Source organism: Apaloderma vittatum, unplaced genomic scaffold (genome assembly GCF_000703405.1).
Source record: "Apaloderma vittatum isolate BGI_N311 unplaced genomic scaffold, ASM70340v1 scaffold13424, whole genome shotgun sequence".
Lineage (NCBI taxonomy): Eukaryota > Metazoa > Chordata > Aves > Trogoniformes > Trogonidae > Apaloderma > Apaloderma vittatum.
In genome coordinates, this window is record NW_009711019.1 from 65874 (window position 1) to 83531 (window position 17658).

Here is a 17658-nt window from a genome sequence, read left to right on the forward strand (position 1 = left end):
ACTAATTGCATTTCCAAACTGTTGGAAGTGTGGGGTTCATCTTCCCTAACCAAGATGAAGGACTTCCCTCTGGAAGTTAGGTCTAAGCATAGTCCTCCAGACTTTCTTCTGCCATCACAAAGAAGAAAGAGGCGCTCTGGCAAAGAAATTATGTCTGGAAAGAATGTTGTTTGTGTCATAGGTTTTGTAAAGCGGCTTGTTGGCCCTTCTGAGAAAGGAACGGAATAATCGGCAGTTGAGGCATGCTTTCTGATGTCACTTTTGTTCTTTATCCTTATGCCCGTGCCTGCCCCTCATCAATTTTATCTCTTGTGGGTTTTTTTCTGCTGCAGAAGGTACATCTGAGCAGCAGGATCAGTGGGCTGTGCCTGGCTGCAGTTAATAGCATAACTCCTCTGCATCCTATTTCTCTCATGCACAAGATGAGGGCAACTTAGCTGAGCTCCTGCTTTATTTATGATGATCTGGGAGACTGTTGGTGCTTTGATAGGAGATTGAATAAATTAAAATACTTGAAAGTCCTTAATTTTGGCATTTTTAGTTTGGACCTGAGCTTTGCAACTCTGGCTTTATCCTAGCTCTCATAAGAGCCTGCAAATTAGCATGGGCAGCTTGAAGCTTCGTGTCCCAGAATAGTTAACATCAGTATTTAAATTTCATGCACAGGTTTGTCTCATATCTTTCTGTCAGGTAACCTGTTTCTGTTTTGAAAGGTAACTGGGAATTCTTTGAACTTCTTTGTGCTTGTTTTTCACTTGAGACTAACTTAGAGTGCAAAACGTCTTTTCCAGATTAGAGGCTTTGAAACCTCTTACTGCATCGATAGCATGGGGCACACCAACGGTGGCTTCGTCGAGCTTGGACCGTGCCACAGAATGGGAGGAAATCAGGTAAGGAGCTTGGAGGCAATTCCAAAGGAGAATCGCTTGCTGTAGGTGATAGCAGACTGGTTTTCTGTTAAGTCTGTATGTGAAGTCACTTAGGTGCCAGCTACAAAGATACGAGTTACAAGTTTTCAATAAGCATGCTAACATTGCTAAAATATGGGAATCTGAAAATACCATTTCAAACAGAAACAGTACAAAATTGAAAGCAAATTTTTAATCTCTTCTTCAGTGGAGAAGCAAGAACTGTATTTTAAACTGACCATATCACTGCACTAGAATAACTGCAGCTCTTGGCATTGCTGCTGGCTCATCATTTATCTTCGTTTAATAATTAATCCTTCAGGAAACAACCCCTTCACTTGCTTTGGCTCAGTTATTTCACAAAGTTTTTTTGCTCTGATGGAAGTATAAAGCACTTTTGTGTAGTAACTGATCTTCTGCCACAAGAGACAAGAACTATAATACAAACTTGTCTCTGCTTCATTTACGGAATTAATTGACATAACGGCTGAGAGATGGCTACAGTCTAAGCTGCTGTTATGTTCCACCTATGTCCTCACAAACATACCCACACTACCACACAAACATGCTGTTCTGTCTTTACAGCTCCTTTTTCAGTTGGAAAACTATGCTGAGTAGACTTGAAACAGGCAAGTTGTGTCATGGCAGTCATGAAATCACATGCAGGATGGTGTTCTTAAAAATCCTATTTGAGTTATCTCTTAGTAGCCACTGGAAATGTCTCTTTTATTTTGATAAGTTTCCTAAATTACTTTTTCTGTATATATTACCCTCAAAAACCCTGTAACAATAATTTCATAAGATGTAGCTAGGATAATCTTTTTTGTATCTGGATGCGTTGGTTTCATTTCCTTCGTGGGTAAAATGCCAAAGTTTCAGTATCTTCAAATGAAAGGACCAAGGACTTGCTACCTGACCTTTAGAAAGATAATGGATTGTTCAGCCATCACATCGTACAAAAGCTTTTAATCAAATGCGTTCAGAAGTCTCCCAGATAGGAATTCCTTTATTTTCATCATTTTTGTCTTGCTGGGTAGGTTTCTTAGCCTTTAAATCTTAAATCCTGCAGGAAGGTTATCCATGAAATTGAGTGTCATGATAGTAAAAACATGTTATATTTAGAACCCCTCCAAAAGATGGGTATACTAACACCAGAGAATATATTCAATGATGCAATTTTGTTGATGTTTTCAATGTTTCTAATATACTCATTTGAGTCAACTATTAAAAAGGTGGGTTGTTTTTTTTTTTTCCCTGTTAGCTTTTCCGAATCAATGAAGCTAATCAACTCATGCAGTATGATCAGTGCTTAACTAAAGGACCGGATGGATCCAAAATTATGATTACACACTGTAATCAGAATGAGTACAAGGATTGGCAGTACTTCAAGGTATGCATCAGATATATAGCAGAAGAGGAATTTTAATTTGCGTCCTAGTTTTTTGCACCTTTTTAAAATTATGAATATCTGAAAGTAAAGATCTTCAACAAGGTTAGCTGAACTAAGTAGAGTAAATTGTTAACAGCGCATTCTCAGAAATCCATGCTTGCCAGGGAAACGTCCTCTAAGGAAAGAAGTAGCGGTTCTAGTTGCTGTATTCTGAAGCAAAACCATTAAGGAAAACCTCGTGAGGCTCTATTTGCTGCCACAGGTGTTAGTGGTTAGCATTTGTCTTGGAGGAAGCAAGGAGGATGTCCACTACCAGTGACAGAGTTTCTAAAAGCTTTTAGTGCCATCACCCTCTCTGCTTGTGTGCTTTCTGTCAAGAAAGTGTCTGTGTCTAATGTACACTGTGAGAAAATTACTTAAATGCCAGGGTGCATTTAGCAGCTAGAGTCAATACGAGATCTAATTTTGGGAGGTCTAAGATGAAGTGTTGCTCAAAGATTTTTTAATCCTATATGGGAATAAGTGAACATAGTGTTACTCTTTGCCTTTTTGTGTTGTCTTTGCCACGTTAGGGGGCTGGTTAGCTCAGTCAGCTGAGTGTGACCTGGGTCATGGGTTCGATTCCCCTTCGGTCCCCATGTGTTGCCTGATCTAGTCAAGGCGTCCCTGGCAGCAGGGAGGTTGGATTAAATGATCTCTAAGGTCCCTTCCAGCCTAGGCCATTCTATGATGATGATGATGGTTCAGTATTTCTTTTCTCTGTTCATTAGCCATCCTGTAAACATTCTCTGTTGTGAATTCTGGGTGTGGTGCCGTTATAATGCTATTGTAATATCTATGATTTTTTAATAAAGACTGTGGATGTTGGCTGATAGAGGGCTGCTACAGTCCCGTTTAGTCACTACATCTGCAAATTCTCTATTAATACTAGTTTTGAAAGTGTTACTTTAAAAGCTGTCTAGGTTTATATTTCTTTTTGTCTCATAAAAAAATGAGACAAATTGTCTAAGGGTGGCGTTCTTGGTATAGACACTCATAATTTGGTTCTGTGTGTAAGAAATTATTCTGTGTCAATTTTTCTTCAGTCTGTCTAGCACATTGGGTATTTATCAGTTCATTAGTGGGTTATGTGGATTGTGTTTCTCTGAAAGGTGTAGGCATTGAGTGCAACAAAATATGCTTCTTATCCTTTAAGCCACTCCACTTTTTCTGATATTTGCGTAGAGGTAGGAGATATCAAGTACCGTCATGCCATTTCCACCCAGCTTTCTTGTGTCATATAGACAGACAAAATTCTTTAAACCTGAAATTTTAAAATCAGTAAGTGGTATTTCAGTGGCTGCTGACTTCTGCTTTAAATATTGGAATAATATATAGCACCTTTTAGCTCTCCAGCCATTCTAGTGTGTCCCAGCATGTTACTTGGCTCTTCTCTAAGCATTTCTTATATGCAAGAAGATCCATTTCCTCCACAGTGGACCAAGTTGTGTGATTGTTTGCTTATTACCACAAGTTATAAAGAAGCCCGGTAAGAGTGGTCTGGGCTCTAGAACGAAACACTGATTGGCTTCCAGGAGAAAAAACAAACAAACAAACAAACAAACAAACAAACAAAAACAAAAAAAACCAAAAAAAAGAAAAGAAAAAAAAAACAACGCATGTGAGTGAGAGCGAAAAGACCACCAAGGGTGTGTAACCAAGCAAGCAGAAATTTGGCACACTGCTGTGCAGTGCAGAGGGTATGACCATTTCCTCTAATGAGGAGGGTGTAAGGCATGAAATGCTTATGAACTGCTGAAAAACATTGTGGCCTTGTGTAAATGCAAGCTGCCAGGAGATTTTTATCTGGTTGATTGTGTTGTTTCCAGAACAAACACTTGTGTGCCAGTTTGGTGAGCATGAAGTGTCTCCTGCTCGAGCACCAAGCAGTAGCGGGGCTTCAGTGCCCATAAGTGAGCATCCAGACCCCAGGCTGGCGGTGCTCTGCCTGTTGCTCCTGTTGAGGCATCTATCTGCCTCTCCAGGAAGAGGACCCTCATATCTGGCCACACAGCAGGAGCACGTATAGAGCTGAACCAGCATCTGGACGTGCACAAGCAATGGAGAAGGGGGGAGGCGGGTGCACCAGGCAGGGCCTGGGGAGCCCCAGCTTGCCTGTGGTGGTCCCAATTTGCTTTTCCCAGAGGCAGCTGGTCAGCGAGTCAGGGCTGCCTCAGGCGTGGGGGATCAGCAAGCCAGAGAGGTGCAGCAGGATGCTCTCCGAATGCGTGAGGCTGGGACCTGGCAGTGCTGGGGGTGTGGAAGGAGCCAAACGTGCAAGTCTCGGCCTGAATGCGAGGCACAACAACTCCGCGGTTTCTTAGGCAGCTGCCCCTCGCTCTAGAGGCCAGACTTGCTCTCATGGCCCCTTTTCTCTTCCTTTTAACAGCCAAGCAGGGAGCAAAGTTACTGCCTTTTTTTTATTATTTTATTTTCTTCTCCGGTGTGGTTAGTGTGGGTGTTGTGCAGTTGCTTTAAGTGAGGGCTAACCAAAGGAGGATCTGTCCCAGCAAAGTCAGTTTTAATAGAGCTATCCTTGAGAGTTAAACTTTAGAGTTGGTTACAGGATGGACAGAAAGGCTGGAAGCACCTTAGACGCAGCTTTACGCATTTTCTTAGCAATTTGTTGCCTAATAAAAATGCCTAAGAGAAATGGGAGGGATCTCAAGCGGACCTACACATCTCAAACATTTCGTAATATTGTCCTGGTGTCCACATGTTCCAGGCAGCCCCAGAAAACTCCTGGTTTAAGAATACCAGGACAAATATGAAAGCTATGAAAGTCTAGGTTTAACAAGTAGCAAAATCAGCATAGAAGTGATCTGTTATGAGACCCTGAAGCCTGTTTTTATAGATAGCTATATTACAGTTGTGAAGAAATATTAAATATATATATACATGTTCCTGATGGTTTTGTTTTCCAGAATCTGCACAGATTTACTCACATTCCATCAGGGAAGTGCTTGGATCGCTCCGAAGTCCTCCATCAAGTTTTCATTTCAGAGTGTGACTCCAGTAAAGCAACGCAAAAATGGGAAATGAACAACATTCTTAGCGTGTAGACAGACAAAACCTGCCTACTGACACATTAATTTGTACAGGACTGAAAATAGCCTGAAAACTGCTGCAATTATTAACTTTGTACAGCTGCGAGCCTCCTGGCTTGAATGAAGGACATAGACGAACTGTGATTATTACAATAACATTATCATCCGCAGTTAATGTTTACAAAACTGCTTTACCTTAAACTCTGTAGATGTTTACATCTTTTTGTTTTAAGATGTTGGTAAATTAATGTGCTCTTAGCTATGTTTCATGGGAACATAGTTAAAAGCGTTGTCGTCTTCTTTGGGATTACACTCAGGGGTCTGAAGGCAGTTTTTTTACACACACTTGAAAAGGTTGGAGTAACCAGATTTTCACAGAACTTGGTGATTATCAACCTGTTGTATATTTTTATTTAATTTTACATCTTACTAAGCACTGCCACAGGTTATTAGCCAGGGTGGCCTTCTCTCACAGTCATGCTGCTTTTTTGGAAGGTGAATTTCAACATATTTAGTGCCTCTTTCATTTCTCTCTTTCACAAGAAAAGCATTTGTTGGAAATTGTACAACGGATTTTTCTGAGCAGTCACCAGGAGTAGGGGCCAACCGTACCACCCCGTGTAATTATTGTGTTTCTGAAGACAAATTTCTATTTCCAGCTTTGCTGCTCTACTTTGACTAGGCACTTTGTGCAGTGCGAGGAAAAGCTCAGTGTCGAGTTTAGTGCTAATGTGGTACGTTTTGGTGGAAGTAAGCACCCTGCTGATTCCAGATAGGAATTTATAAGCACTAACTTGCTTGTTTAAACCATGCCTTACATAAAAATAATTTAAATAAATAAATAAATAAATAAAGCTGCACAATTATGTAAAACTTAGAAAGAATGAATTCAATGCTTCATTTATATTGTTATTTTAAATGGAAAACACTTAGTCGTGGACTAAAACTTTTAATTAGGAGAAAAACATCCAGCTTCTTAACACATCTGCATAATTTTTTACAAGGACATCTGTCAACTAGTTTGGATGCCAGATTTAGATTTGAAAAGAGAAATGGAAATCCTAAAACCTCATTTATTCATACTAATTTTCTTCTTATTTTTGTCATTGGAAACTTCTCCCAAGGGATTACTCACACAAAATACAACTGCTTGGTGCTATAGTGTACAGAATAGAACGTGAAGAAGAAGTTTCTAAAAATGTTCTAGAAAGGAGTTGCTGCGAACTCCCTTAGGGGTATAAATATTTACTCTGAGTGAACAGAGAGCTGGAGGAGAAATGACTTATCCTCACTTCCTTAGTCCAGATTTTGTGACTTAAATGTTGACATCAGTGTACTGATTTCATAGAGTTATGCCTACAACATGTCACACTATTAAATATGACTTAAATACTTCCCTGAAATCTAGAATAGCATTGCATGCAATTTCCATTGATGTTAACAAGGGTTATGTATCATACATGGTGACAGAGTTTGATCTTCATAGGGCTGTCTGCACTGATCTATTAGTTTGGGATCTTTCCTAGTTTCTTTAAACTTGCCATCTATCCTTTCAGAGCTATGAAAAATAGAAAATAAAGGAGGGAGAAACCGGGGGGAAAAAAAAACAAAAAGGAAAATAAGGGGGTGTGTCGGTACTTGTTCCTTGTGTGTATGAAAACTGACTCCATTGTTGTGTGTTGGGTAGATTAATTTAATCATACGACTATGCATAAGAGAAAGAATGGTGGCACATAAATTGTGCGGGTGTGCATTTTAAATGGGTATTTTGTGCAATTCATTGATAGCTGATGCTGTATCTGAATATGAATCTGTGTGGGAGACTGAAACCTTACAAAACATGAGATCGTAAGAAGCTGTTGCTGTAATGACTTTTTCCTACTATAGCTGGCTTGGAAAAAAATAATTCCCATATTCTTGCTTTGTAAGTTGATGATAATATCACTATGCATTTCTACATATTTTATAAATTTGATTTATGCAGATTTTGATACACTGTATGTTTATGTAGAAATTGTATAAATCTTTAAAAGATTTATTAGGGATAAATCTGGGAAACTATGTATATCTTACTTATGGGTTGCTTGTTTTTTAGGTGAAGTAAATAAAATATTTGAATTTTTGGGTTTACTATACTTTTACAGAGTAAAAATGGATTATTGTCTTTATAGAAACCTCATATCTCAAAATCTAGGCAACTTCAATGTTACAAACTTACAAATATTAAAAGCATTTTATTTTACTTTTTTTATCTAGGTACCTTTTGTCACATCTGTGGGAACTCAGATTATTTTTTTTTTCCCAGTGAAATGAAAAATCACATTCCCACTAGAGAGTTGCCACGTGGACACATTTGAATTTTTGTATCACCTGCTTGATCTAATTAGGTAGATTTAATACGCTTATAGAAAATGAACTTGAGAATTATTTCTGAAGTAGAACCAAAGGTAAGGACTAGTTGGTAGTGTTTTGACTCGATATTTTATCTTAGTCCATGTATACTTCCACCAACAAAGAAGTTTCAATGAAACTTTTTTTTCCATTGTGCTGGGAAGGTTAGTTAGCAGAAGGGTATGCAGTTAAATCAGGACACGGAAGACACAAGCTTTGGCCTAGGAGTAAACCTAAATGCTGAAATCTGCAGCATTTTTTACACGTGGGATTCTTGCTTCCCAGCCAAGTCTGTCAGTGTATTGCCATTTCGAAAGGCAAATCCTTGGAGATAGAGCAGCGGCCGGTTCATGTTGGGAATATCCTTTTATGTAGAGAAACGGGGACCGATAGGAAGGCAGGGACATCCTTCTCCGTTACCAGAGATCCTAGCACCAGGATGACCGGCAGTACTAAAGGCACCGTGGTGGTTGACGGCACCCTACAATCAATTCATTCTCTTTCCTTAATGCCAGTCAGTCTCTTCTACTGCTTCTTCCGTACCATCTGCCTCCAAACTGCAGTCCCTAAAGCCAGAACTTGTTAACTTACTGCTCTGAAACTAGGCCAAGGAGCCTGAGGTCTCTTACACTATACCAAGGATGTGGAAATTTTGTACTTAGCTCTGATCTGTGAGACTTTACACACAAAAAAGGAAAAACATACTGCTACCTATAAAAAACCACCAAATATACTTCAGTAGGTTTTGTTGTATATCAAGTACAATTCTCCCTTTAGTTTAAAAAGATCGTGTTGTGCAAGATCCATAGGAATAAGGAGGGGAATATCAGAATACACAGAAGTTATCTACACCATTGAACACAAACTGTTTGGTTTTTTTTTGTAAAAGCATTTATTGTTTGTTCCCTGCTGGTGAGTTTAGATCCATCAGTTGTAATAGGTAAAGAAACGACTCGGGAAAAACAAATTAGCAGTGTTCCTGTTTGTGGTGGTTGTTCTTGTTATAGGGCAATACTAGGTCTTGTTATGTTCTGAAGTCTTACCTTGCTTGTTTATGAGAGTAACCCTTGAGAAGTGTCAGTGGTACTCTTCCAGGGTAATACTTACTTTCTGGGAACATCAGAAGCAGTTGCCAGCATTTAGTCCTCTGGCTGTTGACTTTACTTACCCCACAGCCTCCTCTGAACTCCTGCACTGTTGGAACAGTAAGTGGCGTAGCTTGGCTGGCACCGTGTAGGAGGACTTTCTACATAGAAGGTGTCTGGGTAGAAACGGTGATAGGTTATCAGAGATTGTGGGTGAGTTTGCCTCCGTTTGGGTTAAAAAAAAAAAAGGTATATAAACTGCGAGTGACTCCTGTGGCTATTCAGAACGAGTGTGGATGGAGACTCCAGTAAGGTAATGGCAGAGCTTATGGTCTGATAGATCTTACCTGACTGATAAAAAAATACATATTCCTTCAGTTAACAGGTGGATGAAGGTGACAAGAATGAAAGCCTGTAAGGAGGAGTTAGAGCTGTTTAAACACCAAGGTGAAAAGGTATGTTTGCATGCGAGTTGCCTTCTTTTTCTCACTAATGTACTTCAGAAACTTGATTACTTGAGAGACAAGAACCCTAGTCCATTCCAAATGGAGTGCAGGCAAAGCACGGCTGAGGGCTAGGTGGGTCTCACAGGTCTAGTGAATGCCATCATTCAATGTGAAAGCAGAACTGCATCCCCCAGCTGGGCTGCCAGTTCAAACAGCTCAGCAATGTTTCTTGAGCAAGAGTAATGTCTTCTGCACAAGAAATTTGCAAGAAATGTGGAAGAAGTAGCATAGCACTAACAATAAAAAGAAAAACTCTAATGGCCAAGGTGTATATGATGGCAATAGCAACCATCTGGCTTAGCATCCCAGGGTTCCTGAATGGGGAAGGGAAAATGAATGGAGAGATGATATTTTACTTTCCTGGATAGGGCTGGTGGTGGCAGTGTGTGTCAGTCAAGAAGGCAGCATGCCTGAACAGTTGTTAGAGCGCAGCCTTCAAATGAGGATGAAGTCATCCTGCTTGGAATAGGCCTTCTGAATCACTTGAAGGCATTTGAGTGGAATTAGGTGTCAAAATACAGCCTTCTCCCTTGAAATTTGTGGAGACACTTCCCCAGGAAAACAGTGCAGGCCAGTATCTTTTAACAGGTATAAAGCCCTCTGGATCTGTGTGTAGGTGCATGTTCTCTGGCTTAGGCCTGTCACAAGACACAGCAGTAGCGCTTACAGATAACAGCAGGGCCAGAGCCATGAAGACTGGTACCTGCATTTCTGAGGGGTCGGGTGAAAGTGTGCTCCCTGTGACCTGTGCTCCCACACCACCAGGGATCTCATCCTGCTGTGGAAGCACTGTGACATTCTGGTACACGCTGGAGACCCTGAGCCCCACCTGGCAGTGGATGCCTTGCTAGCCTGAGCCTGCAGAGTGGCTACATCCTCTTGCCAGAGTCCACAAGGCGATCACGGTTGCCCAACAGGCAGCTACAATTGCAATTTTTGTACTTTTATTTCTAAAGCAGCAGAAAAAAATGAATGAAAGTAGAGCTGGAGGAAAGAAGCAGCCTTCTGGAGAGTTCTTGTGGGTTCATAAGGAGAGAAACTTGGGAAGAGCTGACCGTGAGAAAGTTTACGCCAAGCTCTGGAAGTGTTTCCAGTCATACTGCTCTTTCAGTTGCAATGAGGGATGCCCTGAAGTCCTGCCTGTCCTGAAGATGCCAAGGAACCTCTAAAGACAGAACTTATCAGCCAGGCAATGCAAGGGGAAGCTGCCTGTCCTGCTGTCTGGGAGCAAAGGTAAGATGGTGTGGGGTGTTGCTGAGGAAAACAGTTCTGTATCCCTGTAGTAGAGTGGGGTTTGGTTACTGCTGTTGCTGATAAAGTTGTGTTGAACTGAGCTGTTCCCAACTGGAGAAAGGAACCAGTCTTGCTTGTTTTTTGCTATTTTTTTTAGGCCTCTTACAGTATCCCGTTATCTTGCATGTGATGATTATGAGAAGAATGGAGTCTACACTCCAGAAATATTAGGACGCTTTGTCTCTGATGGACAGAGAACTTAAGAACTTTGACTTAAGAACTGAGCTTAAGAACTTTAAAAGTACATGCAAGTACAAAACTACATCAGACAAGCAGTCCAGCTAGCACAGTAGCCTGTCTCTCTCAGTGGTCAGTAGGATCAATGTGGTCAAGGAGCGCGGGGCAAAGTGAAAGGACAGAGCAAAGGATACTTGTCTAACATTGTCCTTACTTTTGGTAATACGTAACTCAACACTTTCTGAATTAGAGGTTTTATTTTCTGTTGAATAGTCCAGAATTTGTCTGACTGCTGTTTGATTACAGGAAAACTTTGGTCATCCATCTGATTATGCAAAAAGTTTCAAGGTTTCTGAAGAGGTGTGCTGGCTCTGCAGTTCACTCCTCTGCTGAGACAAATCAGTGAAATACAGGAGAATTATGAAGGCTCATTGAAGGTCTTCACTCCCAAAGGCGTAGTGAGTGCTAGGTCATTGCTTGGTCCAGCCAGCCAGGAGCTGGCTTCAAGGTGGCACCACTGACAATAACATCATCACAGCACATTTTTCAAAGGGCCTTTTAGAAGGATGGGTTCTTGTCTACACAAACATCATCCCTTCAGCTCTGCTGGGGAGTCATTTAACTTTATCACGAGATGTTTGGGCCAGGCAACACTGAGAATAGCCATACAACTTAGAGGTGGAGCACCAGATCTGCAGGCTATAAAGATTTTTCTGGTGGTTGACTCCATATTCAGACCTGCAACATCAAGACCATCTCCAGCACTGAGGCTACAGGGGATGGTTGATCATAGGATATCAGGATAGTCAGAGCAATGTACAGGTTGAGTCGCTAATTGGTGCTGGCCTGTGGCAGTTACTTAATTGCACCGATGAAGAGAAATTGGCGAGGGAGACACAACCTTTTTTCCTGAGGAAGTCTGAGTATTGTGCACATCCCTCAGCAGAGTTAATGCATCCCTCAAGGGCTGTGTGCATCGGAGAATGCAGCGGCAGGCTCAACAGCTGGGCTCCGTTACAGGATTCTTGACACTGGATTCAAGTGGGAGAACAGAAAAGCAGACAGGACTGTGGTACAGCTCATACAAGAGGCCCAGCAATTCTGGAAATGCAGGAGTTGCTGGCAAAATATGTATGTATTTCAAGATGTGGGGGAAAAAAAAAAACCACACAAGCCAAAATGAAAAAAACAGATAGTAAAGATAGTAAGGCAAGTGAAGCAGGATCAGTGACAGTCACCACCACAGCAAATAATCCATCACTGAGCAATATGTGCTACAATATGTACCCGTGGTATATATAAGATGCCTGTGATAGCTGTTAACAAAACAATGTAATATATCGCTCACTAATCAAAAAGTAAAACTCAGGCCATTTTTTCTGATTTTCTCTCCACGCCCTTTTGCAATTTCTTTTGTGTTATTTGAGTTCAAAAGCCTGTATATACTGCAGTCATTTCCCATGTCTGTAGCTGTTCTAATCAAGGAAAAAAAACAAAACAAAACAAAACAAAAACGAGAGGCTTATTTACAGTTCTTCAGACCATACGTTTTGCTTGGGAAAAATAAGACCAACTTGTTAAAGAGGCTTTTTTTTCTAAGCTGATCTAAGAAAGAGGAAATTTCATATTCCTTTAGGGAGATGGTAAGGAAATCCTCAATGTTTGGCTTGTTCCTCACTCTTTACCTAATAATGCATAACACGCTATTTGCTTTTCTAGCAGGTATCTGTTTTGTCTTCACAGAATTACCTGTTCTAGCTCCAGAATCTTCTCCAGACTAATGTAATTTAGTTTGTCCACCCACATTATCCATGTTATAAATGCTAGGCTTGCTTTCTCCCCTTCACATGTGTTGGGGAGCACATATTAACACATAATACATTTTGTGTGAACGCTGTATTTCACCTGCTGACTTTATTATCCTGTGACCTCAGACTGCAGGCTGGCTTTGCAGTTCTTTGCTGTTAGCCCTCATCTTTCCTGCAGCACTATTCACTGCTTTTTTTCCAAGTCACTTATGTATATGTTAAACAGTCACTAGTTGTTAACATTAACCATACCTCCAGAAACAATCTATGGGTTTTCCTCCACTGGCGTTAAACTGATGACTAATTCTGATTTTGTTCCTGTCTTGTTAACCAGGAATTTATTCATGCAAGGCCCTTAGTGATGACTTAATACTTCCGTGAGAAGTAGACCAGACCAAACTCAAGTAGACCGTAACTACCTGATCTCCTTTACCTTCATGTTCACTGATTTCTTTGAAGAATATTTACATAGTCCTGTGGAACAGGATTTCCTTTTGTGAAATCACGGGTCCTATTTAGCGATTTTTGCAGCAGCTCTCGGCTGTACTGTGGCTCCTACCGACTTGCCATACAAGCACAGAAAGCTTTCTAAAAATTAGTGTCGTATTTGTGACCTTCCATTCCTCTACCACTAAGGCATTTTTAAGTACAGTTCATAGTTCAGCCATTTCATCCTTGAGTTTCCTTAGAACTCTTGGATGAATACCATCTGTCCTGTCATTTTGTTTCAAAACCTTTTACACTTGGATTTGAGACAGATGCTCCACCATGCTTCTCCCATTAAAAAGTTTGGTCATGAAAACTTCCTGAAGTTCCTATACACGGTTAAAAAAAAAAAAAAAAGGTATTATTTTATCTGAAATCTTCTCTAGCTATTGCTACTATGTCCTGAGCATCTATTTTCCCTAGGACAGCTTGGCAGGCCTCCAGGTTCTGACGCGTTACAAAGTTGTGATTAATTTGTCTGTTTTCTGGAGTTGCTCTGATGCTCTTTTTTTTTTTCATGCCTCACGTTGCTGTGTCTGGCCTATCAGCGTGCAGGTTTCTTCTGGTTTAGAAATACCTTCAGATTTTTTAAAGACTGCTTTCCTGCTTTTGGTGGTTTTCTCATAGTTGCTGATTACCCACCTCTGTCTTGTTTTTGGTGGTCTTTCAGTGTGTTTTGCTGGGTGGTATGCCTGCGTGCTGGATCTTTAGCATGATCTGAGCAGTCTTTCTGATGATGCCTGCGAGCATTTGGGGCATCCCTTTTGATTTGAGACAGACCTCCCAGTTCACCTCCAGTGAAAAGTTTCCAGTGAGTCATTTCATAAGGCTGTCCATATTGAACATGGATGTGAAAAACTGATTTAGCTTTTCTTCCATGGCCTCATCTTTCCTGATCATTCCCATTACACTTTGATCACTTACTAGTCCTTTCCAGCACTAGTTCTTTCAGTGCTCACAGATGGGTGTTATCTGAACCCCCTGCCCTGACATACCAGGCTTTTTAAAACTTAATTTGAAAGGAGTAATTTCCACGTGCTCTTTTCCATTTGCCTTTGATCTATATTCAATGTCTTCCCTATCAAAAGGACAAAATAATTATTAAAAAAAATTAGTAATTGCCTTTAGTTGTGACATCTCTCTCAGTTGATGGATCAGCCTGATGCAGAGCTTTGCCATGGTGCGCGAACAGAACGGTCCCTGTGATGACGCAGCTCAGGCTAGCAGAGCGGTGCGATGAGACCATTTTTGCAGTAAACGGCTCTCCAGCAGTCAGGATGTATTTGTAAATGAGATCATAAACAAAAGTAACCCACAGGTGGCTTTTCCTAGGGCATCGTTAGGACGCAGGGCAACAGAGCAGCAGCATTAGGCAGTTCCGTGCTGATTTGCACGGAAATTGTGCTGAAGCTAAATTAGCTAGTTAATGCTAAATGAAATAGAACCCAAAAGCTATTTTACCTCACTGAGGAAAATACTAGAAGAGCTCCTTAATTCTGATTTACCTCAAGATATGCTCTTACTCTGACACAATATTTAAAATTCTGTAACCCACACAGCTTTCTAGGACACCTGAAGGGTTGCATTTCATTTCAATTTAAAAGCACTTGAGACAGAAGTAAAAAAAAATAAATAAATTCAGATAATCAAACTAGTCAATCTACTCTGACACTACTGCTATGCTGCAAAAGATTACTTTAATCAGAAAGACTTCTTGAAGCATCACTGTTCTGTTCACGCAGGGAGTCTGAGAACTAAGGGGAGGCGATGGTGCATTTCTGCAGGGAAATCTGAAGAGAGCATGCTGGAAATGAGTGAGACCAGCATAGTCTTGGCTCCACTCTATGACAGGGAATTGCCTCTAAACGGAAAAATTTTTTTAGTGAAGGATAAAGGTGCGTGCTCTAGGATTGCAGTCTCTATAGGAGAAAACATTCTACTTTATTGATAACCTGCTGCAGTGGTACTTACCATGGTTGTAGTGCTGAAATCACTTTTTATCTTACACACATACTATGAATATATGCAAATTTATTTCAGAAGTTGTTGGACAATAGGGAGACAGTTTAAAAGCAGAACAACAACAAAGTTGGAAGGCTCTCCTTTATAGTATTTTAGCTACTAAATGTTTTTCAGTGCTGGCCTTTCAAAGGCTTGTAGCTGATGCCTAGTATTTCAACAAATGGAACTTCAGAAACTAGTTTAGCTGCGGGATTTCCAATTTCCCACTTGCAAGTATTGTTACGTATTAGGTTTAGACTTTTAAATATGCTAAAGGTCAAGTAAAAAAAACCCAAAAAATATAAAGCCAAAAAACAGCATAACTGAGGATACCGTTACCGCCACACACACAAACGTACCATTGAGCACATGTTCGTTGCAAATGCCTCCTGTCTTTTCTGCAGGAATCTACTGGCACGTGTGGGGATAACATTCCAACATTTTCCATGCTGTTCTGCAAGCTGTGTATTTTATGAGAAGCCACTAATACTGGGGCCAGAGGGAGAGGGAAGCAGTAGGGAACATCTGGGCAGACAGACCTCTAACCACCTCTGCCTTAGAGCCAGCTTTCCTGTGCCCCTATGGACAGCAGAAAAGGCCAGTGACCCCAAGCTCTGGGAGAAAAGTTCCTGAGATTTGCTCGTCATCACCTAATACACTGGGACAAAACTTTTAAGACCTCTGCTGCAGCAGTTTGGAGAGAGAAAACAATCCAGGAATAATTTCTAGCAACTTAAGTCACTTAAAAATTATAGAGGCACTTTGGTGGGCTTTTAATCACTCAAAAGGTGGTAAGAGGCAAACATTAGTGTAAGGAAAACATCAGTTGCAGCTAATGGTAGTATATGTGGGAGAGAGAAGTGTGGTTAAAAAAGTTTAAATTCCTGTATGAACCCTAGGAGTGAACACTTGCAAGAGACATGCCAGTTTTGCAGTAATGGCAACAGTCCAGGAACAATGCAAAGCACTATTCTGTGCCAGGGGTTCAGCATTCTGGAAGTACCCAGCCTCTCAGAAACATCAAGAATACAATAATCATGTACAACATTTTATTACAAAATTGTTAAAAAAGTAATACAATGCAATATACTACAAAATACAAGAACAGCTATTAAGCTACCTCCTTTGTTTTACTTAGCTATCAAGAAACACCTGACTATCATTCACTGAATTTCAACAAAACCATTAAATATGCAGAAACATTCCACAACTTTTTTTTTTAAACCAAACTGCAGCAGCCCTTGGCTACTACTTACATTAAAGATAGGTCTCCCTACAAAGAACCACATTACCTATACACAATTCTGTACAGATTTTTATACTGAAGCTAACAATGAGCTGCACTTGAGTTCACATTCTTAGCAAAATATTGTATTCTGAGCATAAATCTTTACAGCAGGACACATTCATTTATTCCTCATCCTCATCTTCTTCCTCCTCTTCCTCATCCTCTTCCTCCTCCTCCTCCTCTTCTGGTTCTGCTTTCTTCTTAGATCCTGCAGGCCTACCTGGGCCCTTTTTTCCTGCATCACTCTTGCTCTTGGCACGATACGCTGCAATATCCTGCAAGGAAAATGCTGGTTCGTCACTGGCAACGTAGTTATGAGTACAAATTTGTACTGCCTGAATAACTTAATAATAAAATAAAGGTGCAGATCAAATACAGCGTGTGCAGAAAAGCGGGGTTTCAACTTGGGGGCTTTATGCTTACACCTTTTAGCAGGAAAACGCACAATCCAGACAGTTTTAAGAATTTTATGACCATGGTGCTTTGGAGTATGACTGTATATCTTACCAGTCATGTAACCAGTTTTCTGCAAGTAAAGCATCTTACTGGTAAAATCTCTAGACACATAAAAACCTCACCCAGGGTCACTGTAAGGGCTACAGCTACCTTCCAGACACCACACCTTTCCATCCATTCCGAAGCCTGACAAGGGCTGCCCTAAACATTTAGAGTTATGAACCACGACAGTCTAGGTGTAAAACAAAAGTCACACATTTCCACTGGCCTCTACAACTTCATTATTTTATCACTTTCACTTTACCTTTTCGTATTTCTCCTTTAGTTTTGCAGCCTTCTGTTCATATGGCTGTTTATCTTTGGCCGACTGTTCAGACCACATTTCACCTAGTTTCTTTGCTGTATCTCCAATAGACAAGCCAGGGTGATCATTTTTGATTTTGGGGCGGTGTTCAGAACAAAAAAGGAAGAATGCAGACCTAAAATCAGAGACAGTGGTTAAAATCAAGTGTGAGACTATTAAAAAATAGTATTCATTTATTTTTTTGGTGACAGAAACACTCACGGTGGTCTTTTAGGAGCGTTGGGGTCCTTTTTCTTCCCCTTCTTCTCGCCTTTGGGGGGAACATAGTTTTTCATCTCCCTGTCATAACGAGCTTTGTCTCCTTTAGCCATTTCTTCGAACTTTCCTTTTTCCTTGCTAGACATCGTCTGCGGACACACGCGGGAGGGGGAAAGGAGAGGAGTCTGGATCAGATAAAGCGCCTGCTGACCCACTAAACG

At 40.7% G+C, this 17658-nt stretch overlaps 2 protein-coding genes across 2 annotated transcripts in view; one reads left to right on the forward strand and one right to left on the reverse strand.

Annotated features, from left to right (window-relative positions):
- GALNT7 (polypeptide N-acetylgalactosaminyltransferase 7) overlaps positions 1 to 6038 on the forward strand; it is a 41306-nt gene extending 35268 nt beyond the window's left edge. Inside the window, exons 10-12 of the mRNA XM_009867510.1 lie at positions 792 to 890; positions 2170 to 2298; positions 5262 to 6038. Coding sequence (XP_009865812.1) covers positions 792 to 890; positions 2170 to 2298; positions 5262 to 5399 — 366 coding nt within the window. The 3' untranslated portion in view covers positions 5400 to 6038. The remainder of the gene's footprint in view (positions 1 to 791; positions 891 to 2169; positions 2299 to 5261) is intronic.
- A 10130-nt stretch (positions 6039 to 16168) lies between these two features.
- HMGB2 (high mobility group box 2) lies at positions 16169 to 17582 on the reverse strand. Its single transcript, XM_009867509.1, has 3 exons — positions 17441 to 17582; positions 17180 to 17354; positions 16169 to 16694 (listed from the first exon to the last, which is right to left on the reverse strand). Exons 1-3 carry the CDS (start codon positions 17548 to 17550, stop codon positions 16542 to 16544), a joined length of 438 nt encoding a protein of 145 aa, XP_009865811.1. The 5' UTR covers positions 17551 to 17582; the 3' UTR covers positions 16169 to 16541.
- Positions 17583 to 17658: the final 76 nt, after the last annotated feature.

Excerpts from the sequence above, each read along its gene's own strand:
- HMGB2 (XM_009867509.1), bottom strand. The coding sequence starts at position 17,550 with ATGGCTAAAGGAGACAAAGCTCGTTATGACAGGGAGATGAAAAACTAT. Across the intron at positions 17,355-17,440 it reads AACGCTCCTAAAAGACCACC|GTCTGCATTCTTCCTTTTTT; the intron begins GTGAGTGTTTCT and ends CTCTGATTTTAG. Across the intron at positions 16,695-17,179 it reads TAAAGGAGAAATACGAAAAG|GATATTGCAGCGTATCGTGC; the intron begins GTAAAGTGAAAG and ends TTTTCCTTGCAG.